The sequence below is a fragment of the Sinocyclocheilus rhinocerous genome, unplaced genomic scaffold (assembly GCF_001515625.1).
Source record: "Sinocyclocheilus rhinocerous isolate Xijiao unplaced genomic scaffold, SAMN03320098_v1.1 scaffold113, whole genome shotgun sequence".
Lineage (NCBI taxonomy): Eukaryota > Metazoa > Chordata > Actinopteri > Cypriniformes > Cyprinidae > Sinocyclocheilus > Sinocyclocheilus rhinocerous.
In genome coordinates, this window is record NW_015646846.1 from 176,028 (window position 1) to 190,828 (window position 14,801).

General features: G+C 35.7%; 1 protein-coding gene across 1 annotated transcript; it reads left to right on the forward strand.

Annotated features, from left to right (window-relative positions):
* The first annotated feature begins 10,130 nt into the window (after positions 1 to 10,130).
* On the forward strand, positions 10,131 to 14,516 carry LOC107708112 (oxidative stress-responsive serine-rich protein 1-like). The gene is made up of 4 exons (XM_016512259.1): positions 10,131 to 11,104; positions 11,553 to 11,658; positions 11,779 to 11,889; positions 13,773 to 14,516. Exons 2-4 carry the CDS (start codon positions 11,573 to 11,575, stop codon positions 14,464 to 14,466), a joined length of 891 nt encoding a protein of 296 aa, XP_016367745.1. The 5' UTR covers positions 10,131 to 11,104; positions 11,553 to 11,572; the 3' UTR covers positions 14,467 to 14,516.
* The last annotated feature ends 285 nt before the right edge of the window (positions 14,517 to 14,801 follow it).

Genomic DNA, 14,801 nt, shown 5'->3' on the forward strand with positions numbered 1-14,801 from the left:
GGAGGTTCTTAGAGCTGTAGTTTAGTGTCAGATGTCAGGAAGGTCAACTGTGATCTGCAGCTGAAATGACTGCAAATTAGTGAGGTGTAATTCCGTCATCTTAAGTACAGGACCTAAACATTTATCAGATTAATACTTGCAAAAGTTTGACAATTGCACTGAATGACAATAATAAGTCAATGCAACCTCACATCAGTTATTTCAATACTAATTTCTAAAACAGGGTTTACTGAAGGTGACTTTTAAGACTATGTAAGTAATAAATTAACAGCAACTCAATATGGCGATATGTTCTTTAAATGTAAATGTCTAAGGAGAACACAATGAGTTGTATTAGCACACTACAAAAATAGTGATGCTCTTCGTCAGTATTACTGTTGTGTTTTCCAGTGTAAATGTCTAAAGGTTCCAGTATCAAAATACATGTACTTGAGAAGCTAAATGACACAAGAAGTCTTGTTTTATGAGAGACTGATCAAAATAAATAACAAAAGCTTGTTGCACACTAGAAAATATATATAGAAATATTTGATCAACATAATCATGTAAATATGACTGTAAATCTAATACTTCATTTATCTCAGGTCCTCCAGGTCTCTGCTGTGTGTGGTTCCTGATGTATCCATAATGAGTGGCGAGTGGAGATGGATGAGACAACCAATCACAGTGCCTTTATCTCTGATCCGATTGGATGGGCTAATCTACAGGAGTTCATATTCATTTACTTACACACCAGAGCACAGCGCCCCCCCTCAAGCAAACGGTACAGCAGAGAGAACCGCAGACTCGGACTCACTCATAGACACCATTCACCTGGAGTTCACACGAACAAACTTTCACCTATTTATGCAGAGCTGAGATCACACACACACACACACACACACACACACACTCCTCATGGAGGCAAATATTCATGCCAGATTATGTGACTTAAGTTAATTAAGTGTCTTGTTAACACTTACACTAACAAGAAAAACTCTCACAGCATGTAATCACATAGAGTTTTAGGGAGCTTACGCACTAGAGACAGCTCTGACGGGGCGTTTGACGTAGGAATGCACAAGATTTGTGTATTAGGGCTGTGGAAAGAACTGAAATAAGTCAGTCTGAAATAAAGATGGAATACAATTAATTGGATTGAAACTGGACCTGCCTCTGTGATGTTCTCATTGGTCACTAGATGCTTATGTCATTCTAACTGAGCATCACTTTCATAAACACTTTTGTTTTCTACTTCCTTGCTGTGCAACATCCACATTAAAATCAATGGATTCACAGCATGAAGTAGATTGTAAGTGAACAGATAATGCTTGGAAAAATACACAAAACTACATTTTTTAGAAATTAAAACTTATATTCAGCAAGGATGCATTAAATTGGTCTAAAGTGACAGTAAGGACATTTATAATGCAACTCTCTTTTCATAGTTTGTTTCCACCAAAATTTTAAGCAGCACAGCTGTTTTCAACATTGATAAGAAATGTTTCTTGATCAGCAAATCAGCATATTAGAATGATTTCTGAAGGATCATGTGACACTGAAGACTGGAGTAATGATACTGAAAATAATATTTTATAACCTTACTGTTTTTACTGTATTTTTGATCATATAAATGCAGCCTTGGTAAGTAGCGTAAGACTTCAAAACATGATTTATGATTTTTGTTTTAATGAGTTCAAGAGAAAAGCATTTATTCATGATAGAATTTTTTTGTAACATTATAAATGTCTTTACTTTAACTTTCGATCAATTTAATGCATCCTTATTGAATAAATGCATTCATTTTTCAAAAAAAGAAAAAAGACTGACCGCAAAAATTTGAATGGTATTGTATATGACTGTCCAATTTATCAAATATAAGACATATAGCAGAATATATCTTTAAAAAAAAAAACTTTTCATATGGGTATAAACATTCAGCACTTTTAAACTATTCTTATTCATTTGTGACTGTGCACAGAGTTTTCAATCCCACCACTTTAAACTATAACGAACACCAGTACTACAGTATTTTGGCGTGTAATTAGATTATGAGTATGGCTTGTATCTAATTATCATTAATGCATTTATGTAATTGATATTATTATGTCCTCTATTACTCTGTTTTACTGCTTCTGGTATCTTTTACATAACGCTGCACATAACTTTACACAAAGCGGCTATTATACAGCACCGCTGCCACATCCAAGATCATCTTCAAAGGATGAAAGCTTAGAACATACCCCATAAATTGTGCTGAAAAGTGTGAAACTGTGTGTGTGTGTGCACATTTTTGAAGGGTCTTAGAGGTCTTTGGCTCGTTTCCTCCTCCTAATTACTAAAGCAAATATGCGTGAGAGGGACCGGCACATCGGCACATCAACTAGTCTTTATCATGTGTCCACCATTGCCAACAGGCCCCCGGAATTTATTTTCAATTCGCTCGGAGACAAGAGATATGAAGGGACCTATTCTTCTATCTATATCCGTTCTTCACACCTCTTATGTAACAGGAAGGATTGTATTAAATACCATTAAAAGGAAATTTCTTTCAGCTTTGCCTTCCTGCTTAAAATGAAACTCTCCGAGTGGCTTAAACTTAAACTTTGGGCATGTGTACGTGGCGCATCGACAGTCTCCCTATGCTGCTCCCTCTGAGCATAAAGAAACCTCTGTCCCTTTATTTTGGCAGAGCATTTGTCTAATATATCACCACTCTCCCATCATTCCACCCCGATTGGCCATTTGCTCCAATCAGTGAAAGGATCTGGCCTGTGATTGACAGCTCATTTACAGCTCTGAGAAGGGCCCTTTAAGGACCGAGAGGCCAGTGCCTAGGCAAAGAAGATGAGAAAAGTATGAAAAATATGTCTGTACTCATTTTTCCCAGGGATTTGTGTGTTCAGGGGCCAAATGTGAGCCAATTAGTGTGTCAAGTTAAAGCACGGCAGAGTAGACAGACTTTGCAAAGAGGTTAAGAAATGGATTACTATAAATAATTCGAAGGATTTGCCATGTTTGACAACACGAACCCAGAATCTTTCCTCTACATTTCTTCTTCCTGTATACCACACAAGAACAAAGCATGCTTATTATCAAATGGATAGGTCAGACTCAAAAGCCACAAGTCAGTCTGGTATCAAAATATTTTTTTAATATTTAAAATGAATTTTTTTAAGTTTTATTCAGCAAGATTGCATTAAATTAAAAAATTACATATTCAAATAGAAAACAGTTCTTTTAAATTGTAATAATATTCAACAATAATACTGTTTTTACTGTATGTTTTAACAAATACATACAGCCTTGGTGATCATAAGAGACTTTATTCAAAAACATTAAAAAAATCTTACTGACCCCAAACTTTTAAATGGAAGTGTATAAAAAAATCTGTGGATTACAGTGATTTTACCACTGTACCACTGTAAAATACAGCCTCTTATGCTTTTTAAAAGCAACTTTCCTCAGCAGGTAACTTAGCAATGTGAAAAAGATGCCCTTACTCATTCTTGTGCGCCTACTATGGCAAACTGAAAGTTAATAACCCTACTTTATGAGCAGATATTGTGAATAACTGACCTAATATGATACAATTAGGTCTTATTATCTTCATTTATCAGCCGTGACAGGTATGTAAGACCCAAAAGCACTTAGATGACCACCATCAAGATATTACTTAGCAAGGTTGACGTGTAGAGTGACCGATTCCAGATGTTTGGCAGACTTTTCAAACAGACTAGATGACTAGACAGTGAAGAATGAGGCTTATTTGCCAAACCAACAAGATTTTTGTTGAAAAAGGCATTAACTAAGACTTAGAAAGCCTTAAAAGGTCATTTCTGGTCTGATGGCATTTCAGTGTACACTTTAAAGCCTTTTAGAGGATACTTGAATGGAGTAATGCTTGGTCTTTGGTAAAGATGTGATAGAAAGTGAACATTTGTTAAATCCAGTGCTTTTATTTGACATCACATGGCTCTCTAAGTTTGATGGAGTTTGTGAGCTCTTTGTTCTCTGTTGTGACTGCATGAGAACCTGAAAACGTTCTAGAAAGCCCTTCTGCCTCCGCAGGACGTCTGTAATGATGCCTGACTTGAAGGGGAACCAGCTGACCTTGCATCCTTCCGCCAGCCGGAACAGAATCACTCCCTAAAGCTATCTCACAATTGTTCCATGTTGTCAGAATGTCTTAAATCCAAGTGGATCAAAAACATGGGCGGAAAGCCCAGAACTTTGTAGAGAACGCCGCTTTTGTTCATGCAGAATGAGAATATTTTCCAGCATCCTCAGCATTAGGGCTTGGTAAAGAGCGTACCTGGTGTAAATGTCAGCGTTCCCATGTAATAATGACAAGAGCTTTCTGTTTTGTAGCTCAGGTGAGGTAATGGAGAGCTCATTCAAGTGTCAACAATGTCACAGATGTTTCTTCTAGATGTCTCAGATGTTAATTCCTGTGGCGAAATAAGGCAGTTGTTAAAGCTATACTAACTTTTTGGGATGAAATTTACAAAAAAAGAATTTTATATATATATTTATATATATATGAGAAATATGTTTATTAAGATGTCTGACTTTTGATCGCAAACTTGGTTTGATATTTTCTGGTAAGTGTCTAAATAAGTTTTGGGGCCACTCTATCTAGGAGAAACAAGATATTAGAGATCCATTTGTGATTTTCCTTTCCTGTGGGCCAAAATGAGATTTCATGGGAGAAACATCTAAGTCCAGAGTAGAACTTCATCTCTCTGGCTCTCGTTTCCCTGTACCTCCTCTTTGCGGCAGTATGCTGGTATTCCTGCGGGAATCTCTTTCCTCTCAGGAAGCAGGTCCCCTTTCAGAGTCAATAAGCCTTTCTGCTACACCCCAGCCCAGCGTGCACACTCACATGTACAGGAGCGTGTTCACGTAGGTCTGACCGGCAGCTGTGGGTGTGTGGGCTCTTAGGAGCCACTTGTTTGAGGGGTTGGAGAACATTCCAACATCAGCTGCTTTGTTCACTTGCACAGAATAGTGAAAATACTCCAGTATTCAATATACAGGTTAATGTGACCAAAGCAACATAAACAAAACAAGGCAACAAAAATAGCGATACTTGCTTTATTTGTTTGTTTATATATTTATTGTTTTGTTTTTTTTGCTTCTATTGCTTGTAATAGCATGGAAAGTGTGCAATGGATATTACTTGATGTATAACTTTTGTTATTAAATCAATATGATTCACACTTGGTGCAGCAAGACACATAATACCCAATTAGACACTATGCACTGCATCTGCATTTTAAATGAGTTTTGAGAGCTATTGCATAGGGAAAGATCAGTTAATCATGATTTCTGGCTTTTTTAATGCAATTATGCTTAAACAAGGACACAGACACGACATTACAACTTCAAGAAAATGGAAATAGCAAATCTATAAATAAAATTAAATATAACTAAATATGGAGAAAATAAAAATATAAAAAAGAATACATTATAAAAACAAAGCATAAAAAACAAACGCTTCTTCAAAAACTTCAGAAAACACATTTATACACATTTATATTAATTACTGTAATTAATTAATTTTATTTATTTATTTTTGACAGATGTGAATAAATGATGACAGAATTTTCATTATTGTGTAAACTATTCCTTTAAAACCTAAAAAAAATTTCTCAGGGATCACAGTAAAAATACCTTGCTTTCAATATCTTAAATAAAAAAATACCTCGCGTTCAACCAACAGAAAAGAACTAGATTAATTTAAAGGCCTGAGCGCAGAAAAACAACCCCGGTAATATTTTTCAGGGAGGTAAATGATATTATTTTATATTTATACGTTTTTTTACACAGACATTATTGGCTTGGCGACTGGCATGCATGTTTGTTAAAGCATGAAATGGAATGGAAATTCAACTTTGTTAATATCAGATAATATTTTGACAGCGCTGAGGTATTATATGGGTAATATTTCAAAGAGGTTTCTTAAAAATGCATACGGTATCTTTTCCCACCTCAAAAACAACTGGAAGGCCATAACACAGACATCAAGCTTTAGCAGACAGATCAAGAGTGAATATTTTCCCATTCCTGTTGTCTGCAAAGCATGACCATCAATATTTTTCACTCTGGAACCAAGCACAAAGAGTCACAAGAGAATTATGAATTGTGATTGTGCCCAGAACATGCTTGTAACATGCAATCTTTCATTTAATGTTCATTTCTCATAACCCCCTCAGTAGCCAAAAATAACATAACTGAATATCCTTCCAGCTACGGCAGAAAGTTTGAAATTGTCCATGTAAGGCAATTAAGTTACTTGCTTACACTCTGGTGTTTTCGTAGTAACTGTTCCCTGACTCTATTTACCTGGAGCTTGGTAATTCTATAAAATGAAGTTATTTAATAAATCATATTTATTTAGGTATGCAGAAACTGAATCATCAGATGTCCACATAAAAGACGGGAACCTTATACTAACTAACCCAACTAAATACAGTGCCTGGGGGTTCAATTTTATTTCATTAGAGGAGCCTGCTGAACTGAACACTATACTCAACTCAAATTGTGCAAGGAAAATTTTTCTTTTACAATCAAAAAAAAAAAAGGAAAAGAAAAGAAATTTCTATGGACTTAAAATGAAGGAGGGACGTGACCTAAAGAATATCTAAAGACCAGAGAATAGACTTGAGGTTAGGCTCTTTTCACTTTTGCCAATAAGCAACCACCCAGATCAACCTAGCAACAACCCAGAACATTCTACAAATCACCAAGGAACATTCTAGCAACTGCCCAGAACACCATAGTATAAGTTGACCAGATTTCTGAAATGAAAACCAGGGACATTTCCTAGTTCAGTGGCCAAAATATCATTGAAATCTCTCTTGCAATTATCTAAAAATGATATTTGTGTATGTTTTTGTTTTTTAATTGTTGTGGTTTCCATATATATTAATAGGCTATCATAATTAGTTATTACAATGATGTTTGAGGATCAAACTTACCCTAGTTTATTAATAGGCCTACAAATCACACAAAAAAAATCATACTTTCAAAAGTAAATAGTAACTATTGCAAATAGTAAACAGATCAAAATAGGATTATAACAAAATTATGACTTTACAAAAACACATTAAAAATAAAACAAATATGAGAACATATCATAAATAAAACTGTATTTAACAAATATTTAACATTTTATGAGTGTATTTAACATTTTCACAAACTGTGAGTATAAAGTAGGCTAATTACAACTTTAGGATTTTTTCCCAAGTTATTAAATGTTTATGCTTTTGAAAATTAATGTTTACTATCCCTAATCAAGCTTATTGTTTTGCATTTTAGGCTCACTCTGACCACAAATGCAGTGCAGTGCTTCCTGCAAGTGTATTTGTTTAGTTTAGCCTATTATTTTTTATGTTATTCATAAGGGAGTTGTGGCATTGTGTGCAAAACAATCCTGCAACCTTATCATGACTTGTTAGAAAGTGCACACAAAGGCTATTACTTTGTTTTAACATGTATGTGGCATGAAACCAATAACGGCGTCTCCAGCTATACAGTCTATGGGCTAAAGTCGCTCGCAGCGCCCTCTGTTGGAGAAAGTAGTCGTTGTTTTGGGACAGGACACTAAAAACCGGGACTGTCCCCGGAAAACGGGGACGTCTGGCAGGAAAGCTTTTATATTCAACACAGCCTTGACAACCATGAAAGCTTCATGAGAGAGAGCTGAAATGTGCTGATTTTAAAGAGAGCGCGTAAAATCCTTCCTCCAGAGTCAAAGCGCTGGAAGAAAAGGCTGCCATTGTGTTCATGAATAGAGTCTGTATGCGCCATGCTTTGACATTTCTATAAATTAAAGGGGTCATATGATGCTGCTAAAAAGAACATTATTTTGTGTATTTGGTGTAATGAAATGTGTTTATGCTGTTTAAAGTTCAAAAAGTTAAGGTTTTTGAGGAAAACATTCCAGATTGTTTCTCCATATAATGGACTTCAATGCGAACCAAGGGGTTGAAGGTCCAAATTGCAGTTTCAGTGCAGCTTCAAATGGCTCTACACGATCCTAGCCGAGGAATAAGTGTCTTGTCTAGCGAAACGATCGGTCGTTTCCAAAAAAAACTAATAAAACCGTATATACTTTTTAACCAGAAATGCTGGTCTTGCACTAGCTCCAAGACTTCAGGCATGATGTAATCACGTTGGAAAGGTCAGGCGCAGTCAGCTCTTTGTCTGTGGTTCAAAAACGTAGTGTATGGCGAAAAACTCCATCTCATTGTTTTCAACTTCAAAATCGTCCGACATCATTGTTTTACAGGCCACAGCTGCAAACTACAATAGACTGTCCTGAATCTAAATGTGTTTATAATATTGTACAGTATAAATGGGAAACTCTGGAAGGAAGCCACTAATTACATCGGGTCTTGCAAAGTCTAGCACTAATATCAACCATAACAAAACCACATATTAAAGATGTTTATTTGCGATGAAAAGCTCGACAAATGCCAAAACATTTTAAAAACATATATTTTAAATAATATTATACATAATAATATACACCCTGTATATAAGTTTACATCATAAGAAATTATTTCAAATCTCTGACCATTGTAAATAAATAAAACATAACTTATAAATAAATAAATACATTTAAAGGTTTAAATAAAATGTTGACAATGCCAAAGCATTATATACCACTATTTAAATTAATATTAATATAAACACTACATATAAGTTTTCTTAAGAAATTATTTAAAGTCTCAGATTTTGTAAATAAATTTATAAATAAAAATAAACGTTTTAAACACAAGGTTGACGATGCATAATCATTAAAGGCATATATAACATTATTTAACTACATTAGTTTACATCATAAGAAATCATTTCAAAGTCTTAGACTTTCCTAAATATTTAATTAAAAATATTCATAAATCTTTAATTTGTATTTAAATGTAATAAACAATTTTTTTTAAATAAATAAACAAAATTAAAGGTTTAATTAATTAAAGATTTTAGCAATGACATTACATTTCCTCCTCCTTCCTATTACATAGCATGCAAACCATTTTTTGGTACATATAAAGGTCCCACTTTCTAACTTAAAAATATTTGCCTTAACAAGTAATTCCCTTATCAAATTGTATAATATTTATAGTCCAGCACATGTTGTCCATCCAGTAACTGTATGTGTCAACATGCTTTTATTTATGAAGGACTTTAAAAGTCTTGGCATTGCAATTTAAATGCTTAAACATGCTGGGGTTAGAATTACACGGCCCATTTCCCTTCAGACATCATTAAGTTTACTGCAAGATCAAACCCAAACATGGAGAGAAGGATGAGGAAAGTGGATGATAAAATGCATTATAAGTATTTGTGCCAAAACACTTGGTCTGTGTGTGTGAGATTCTGCACACATCCGCCACATTTAACAGTCAGAACCAGACACTGAGGTTTTATTTTAGGGCTTCCTATGGCTTTCTCCAAACATAAACTCATGCACATGTGGGGAAAAGAGTAAACAAGAACTCACCAAACTTTTTCCATTCCCCAGGGGTCTGGCTTTAATGAGCTTTGCATCTGGTTATGTGTGTGTGTGTGTTTTTGTACAGTAATACAAGCTGTTCTTTCATGGCAGCCTTGCTATAAATTCCATCTTTATGATGCACTTTGTGTCTGGCTTTTTTACAACTCAAGGCTTCGTGTTTTCAACTGCAAACAGGCTTTGCAAGGTGTGCATATGGAGGCCTGAGACAATTCACTTCATCACCACTAGAGGACGCCATTCAGCTGTGTGCAGTGCTTGTGTGATGATTTGGGTTATAGAAAAACAATGGCTGTTAGCAGAAAAAATGGATACAATGGTCACGGTTTAGTGGTCAGGTACATTTTTACATAATAATAACAACAGAAAAAAAACAGTATATCAATTGCTAATACTGTTTTTCTTTTTCTTTTTTCAGTCCCCCCCCAAAAAAAAAAAAAAAAATAATAATATATATATAGATATATAGTGATATATATATATTAATATGTTTTGATTAGATAAAAGGAAAAAATTTATTTTCATACATTTTTAAAAACTTTTTGTGCCGCTGGCTGTATTTGTGAATGTTTAATACCTATTTTAAAAACGAGGGGAAAAGTTGGAATATTTTTAAATACATTTCCAAGTTTTTTGCATGTTAGAAGCTGCTCAAATAAAGTAGGGAATTATTTAAAATTCACCACATTGTCACTTAATTTTGTTGTTAATATAACTTCCATCTTTAAATACTTTAAAGATTAATTAATTAGGTTTACATATATTATAAGCAACAGGCTTTTGCACATTGTCTGAATTATCAACTGTTACTTTTCTCATCGCCGGTCAGGAAAGACCAATCAAAGTAGTTTGCGATTACTAAATAATGCTTGTTATTTAAATACTCGTATTTGAGTTGTAAAGCGGGTTTCCATTTGATTCCCAGATACCAAGAAGATTAATATGATTTAAATTCTTATGCTTTTTAGTGTACGAATGACGAATGTCCAGTGAGATAAACACGTGCAGATTTAGATGCGCCTCAAACATTATTTGTATGTGAAATAACGAACGCAAATGTACAGACTTAATATTGTAGGCATATAATTGCACATATAACTAGACCTGAAAAGCTCCAATTATTAATAGATACATAGATAGAATACAATAAAATATAATACATTCAAATATTACATCTGGACAAAATATATTGCATCCTTTAACAAAATAAATCAAGGCACATCATGAGAAGCATATTCGTAATCTGCTGACGTTTGTGTGTACGTGCACTACGTCATCAAGATCTGCGTTGTTGCAGAGTCACTCTGAGTGGTTGAGTGTAAACAAGAGACTAGCGAGCGAAAGATCTAGAATATTGTGTATGATTTATTGATTTATTCTATTATTTGTGAGAATTGACCGTACAGACGTAATATCTAGATCGCGTTATGCCCGTCGACAGCCTGTCATCGGGCGATTTAAAGCGAGTTTTCTCACAGATATCGTCTCTACACCCTGTGGCTGGCTAACGTTGGCCTGTTAGCTTTGTGAACACAGACCCTCATTACAGGAGAACCAAACTCCTGTATGTCCGGGGTTTACACGGATTTGGGTCCTTTAGCCGTAAGTATATTTCTCTAACGGTCTTTTTTTGTTGTTGCTATATTTTGGTCAGGATGTAGACACCGAATGTAAACCGCGCCAACTGGCCTGACAATGCTCAGATTCATAATGACAAGTGTTCATGTGATCAGCGTTTCACAACATGAATCATAACTTGTCAACTAGTCCAATATGAATGATAAAGGACATTACAATGTTGAATTCTGCTTGTAAATAAGTCACTATTTTATAACATGATACTCAATTGGTTCTTTTATAACCTCTATGTAAAGGTTATTCTTAATGCTTGAATAAAGTTTCAGCCACTGCAGGCTTTCTTCATTTATTATATTCTTCTAATTGTTTGAAGCCTATGTTAATGGTTAAAAGTACCTGGCTGGGTTAAGATAAAGTTATTGAGTGTTATAATTGCTATAACTGGGTTTGCTCTCAATGGTTTTGGTTTCAGTTTTAAGGCTGTCTAACATAATGGCTGCTGTGGAGAAAGTAGGCAAGGAGTGTGAGGAGGAGACACTACAGACCGCTTTTAAGAAACTCCGTGTGGATGCTGAAAGGTTTGCCGTCTTTTGATTTTGTTTCAGCTAGTTTGTCTCACAAGTTAAATGGAGGCTCACTGTTTTGGCAGAGAGGGCTTTTTTTGTGCTGTCCGGGTAATTGTGTATATTCCTTTCCAGTTCCACAACCACAGTCCGTGTCTCTGAGTCTTTGGCTTCCAGACTGGTTGCTCGAAGCACCCCGGAAGGAGCCAAATCCAAGATGAGCTCCTCGAAAGATAACTGGCTTGGGTGAGGACTGCTTTAGGATTCTGACCTAGTTAACCCTTTAAACTCTGACTTAGGATATAATAGGCAGAAAAGCTTTCTTTTTGGGGGGGGGGGTATTTTTTTAAATTTCAAGTTTACATATGTGTATTTTGTTGAGTATCATTTTTGTTGAGTATCACCTTTATGGCTCATATAATAGGATATAGTAAGAATTCAGAGGAAAAAACAGCTCAATTTCTTTCAAACCTAAACCTAAATTGAGCAAAAACTTTTATGGCTCATATAATAAGATATAGTAAGAATTCAGAGGAAAAACAGCTCAATTTCTTTCAAACTAGGGATGTCAATTTTCGATCATTTCCATGATCGATCATTGTTTAAATTAACGATCAATTAATTAGGGCTGGGTATCGATTCAGATGTTCCAATTCGATTCGATAAACCCAAATTGAGCAAAAACTTGCAATTTGGTGCAGTTGCTGATATTTATATGACCAGAAAGTAAGATGAAATTCAGATAGCTTGTAAATCAGTGAGATCTTTATAACAGTATAACTGACTACTTACAGTTATCTCACAATAATATGTCTTAAAGGAGACATATTATGCCCCTTTTTACAATATGTAATATAAGTCTCTGGTGTCCCCAGAATGTGTCTGTGAAGTTTCAGCTCAAAATACTCCACAGATCATTTATTCTATCATTTTGAAAATGCCTATTTTGAGTGGAAGCAGAAACACGCTGTTTTTCGTGCCTGTCTCTTTAAATGCAAATGAGCTGCTGCTCCCTGCCCCCTTTTGCAGAATAGAGCTGCGCCATTACTAGTGATAGGAAGTTCGGATCATTTTACGGACTCGGACCTTTGAGTCTCGTTCAGCAAAATGAACGAATCTTTTTTCGAGTCATTTCGTTCATTTTAGCAAAATATAATTAAAATGTTACGTGTTACTTCCCTAACACATCTACTACTTACGCAAATGTTGATCACACTACAAACAATACAAAACTAAAGAAACAGAAAAGATTAATTCATTGTTTACATGGGTCTTCAGTCTATGATTAGCTCACCACCTCTTATCTGACAAATCTTCGGGTTTGGGCTTTATGGGGCTGTCACGTGATGAACGAACGACTCAAACCCGAAGACTCGAGAGATGAACTAATCAATTCTCTTTCCGGCTCAGACTGCATAGGGTAAGCTTATGGGGCTGTCACGTGATGAACGAACGACTCGGAAAAACCCGAAGACTCGAACCAGGTGAACTACTTGACTAATTCCAGTACAGAACATATAGGATGTTGCGCATGCGCGACTGAACGAATCACTCCCCGAGATAAAACCTGGAAAAGTCATATTTTCATGATATGTCACCTTTAAGATATTTAAATGCTTAGTTTTATTATCAAAGTTCTGTAGTTTCAAAACATATAATATAATGCACTGCAATGATGATTGAGAGATGAACAAATAAGTGTTCTTCATAAGCCTGATGATCATTTTTGTTGGTCATATTTGAACATGATTTTTTAAATAAATATATGTGTGGATAATCAAATCAAAGTTGTTTCAGTCCAGTACATTTTCATCTTGAAATATTACTAACAGTATAAAAGTTATTCTTATGTTTACTTTATAAAAATCAGTAAAGATTGCAAAGCAAAAACACATGAACCACAAGCTGAAGGTGGACAGTTTTACAATTACACTAAAAGGCCTTTTACTTGCTAAAAAAGTTTGAACTATCAATCAGATGACAAAAGGCATGTAGTAGATTGTGTACAAGTTTTTCAGAAAAGTGTAGAGACCTTAAAAGTTAATGTATCAAATAGATTTTATAGGATTAAAACAATCACTCAAAGCTATACTTTATACTAATATTTTCACCTTTATTCTTTACTATAGATGCACAAGAAAGTCATCAAGAGGAGTTGTGAGAAGCCAGCGACGTCGACGATCAAAATCTCCGATCCTTCATCCTCCAAAGTTTACTTACTGCAGCAAAATGTCTCCCCCTCCTGGACAGCTCAAACACAAGACCCCGCCAGAGCCCGACGACACCAGTGCCGTCAAGAACGAAGTTGCATTCTCAGCTCCGTGCTCCACTGTATTCGGTGTCGTCGGCTATGAAACCCACCTCCCTTCTCCAAAGGGTCAGGAATTGCCCCTCGGTCCCAGAATGTCCGCGGATGACGAAAACAGGCCCACTTTAGGATGTAGGCCGGGCAAATCTCAGGAGGCGGGCAAAGGTAATGCTGTTCCGTCTGACTTTCAAACTCTGTCCAAGTTGCAGGAGGCCGGTCAGTGCCCGTGTGGGCAGCAGGAATGCCAGTGTCCCGGTTGGCAGGGTGTCGAGGTGTACTCATTCACCGGCCTTCGAGATGTGATCTCCGAATGCGAGCGGAAGCTTCCCAGCCCGCAGGACAGTTCGCCCAACAGCAGAACTTCCGCTGGGACGTCCAGCTCCCCTCGCTCTTGTTCTGAACAGGCCCGCGCCTATGTGGATGACATCACAATAGAGGACCTTTCTGGATACATGGAATATTACCTTTACATGCCCAAGAAGATGTCACATATGGCTGAGATGATGTACACCTGAAAATTACATTTAATGAAGCAAATTAAAACATTATAAAGATGGATATTGGGTACTTTTTTAAAAAATGGTTTATTTAAAAAATAAATAAATAAAAGGTAGTAATGAAGATGTTATCTAAAAGCAATTCTACTTTATTGTCTGGATGTTCTTTCTCCAGAACAACCTGACTAAGAATCATGGGAGCATGACTCATTCTATGATTTACTACTCTGTTTTCTTTGTTTTCGTTTGATTTCGTGATAACTGTTATGTTTGATTTACATTTTAAAGTTGCCAAAGGTCTATCCCAGAGACCGCAGGTTTGATTTCACTGATATATGCAAACTTACACAATG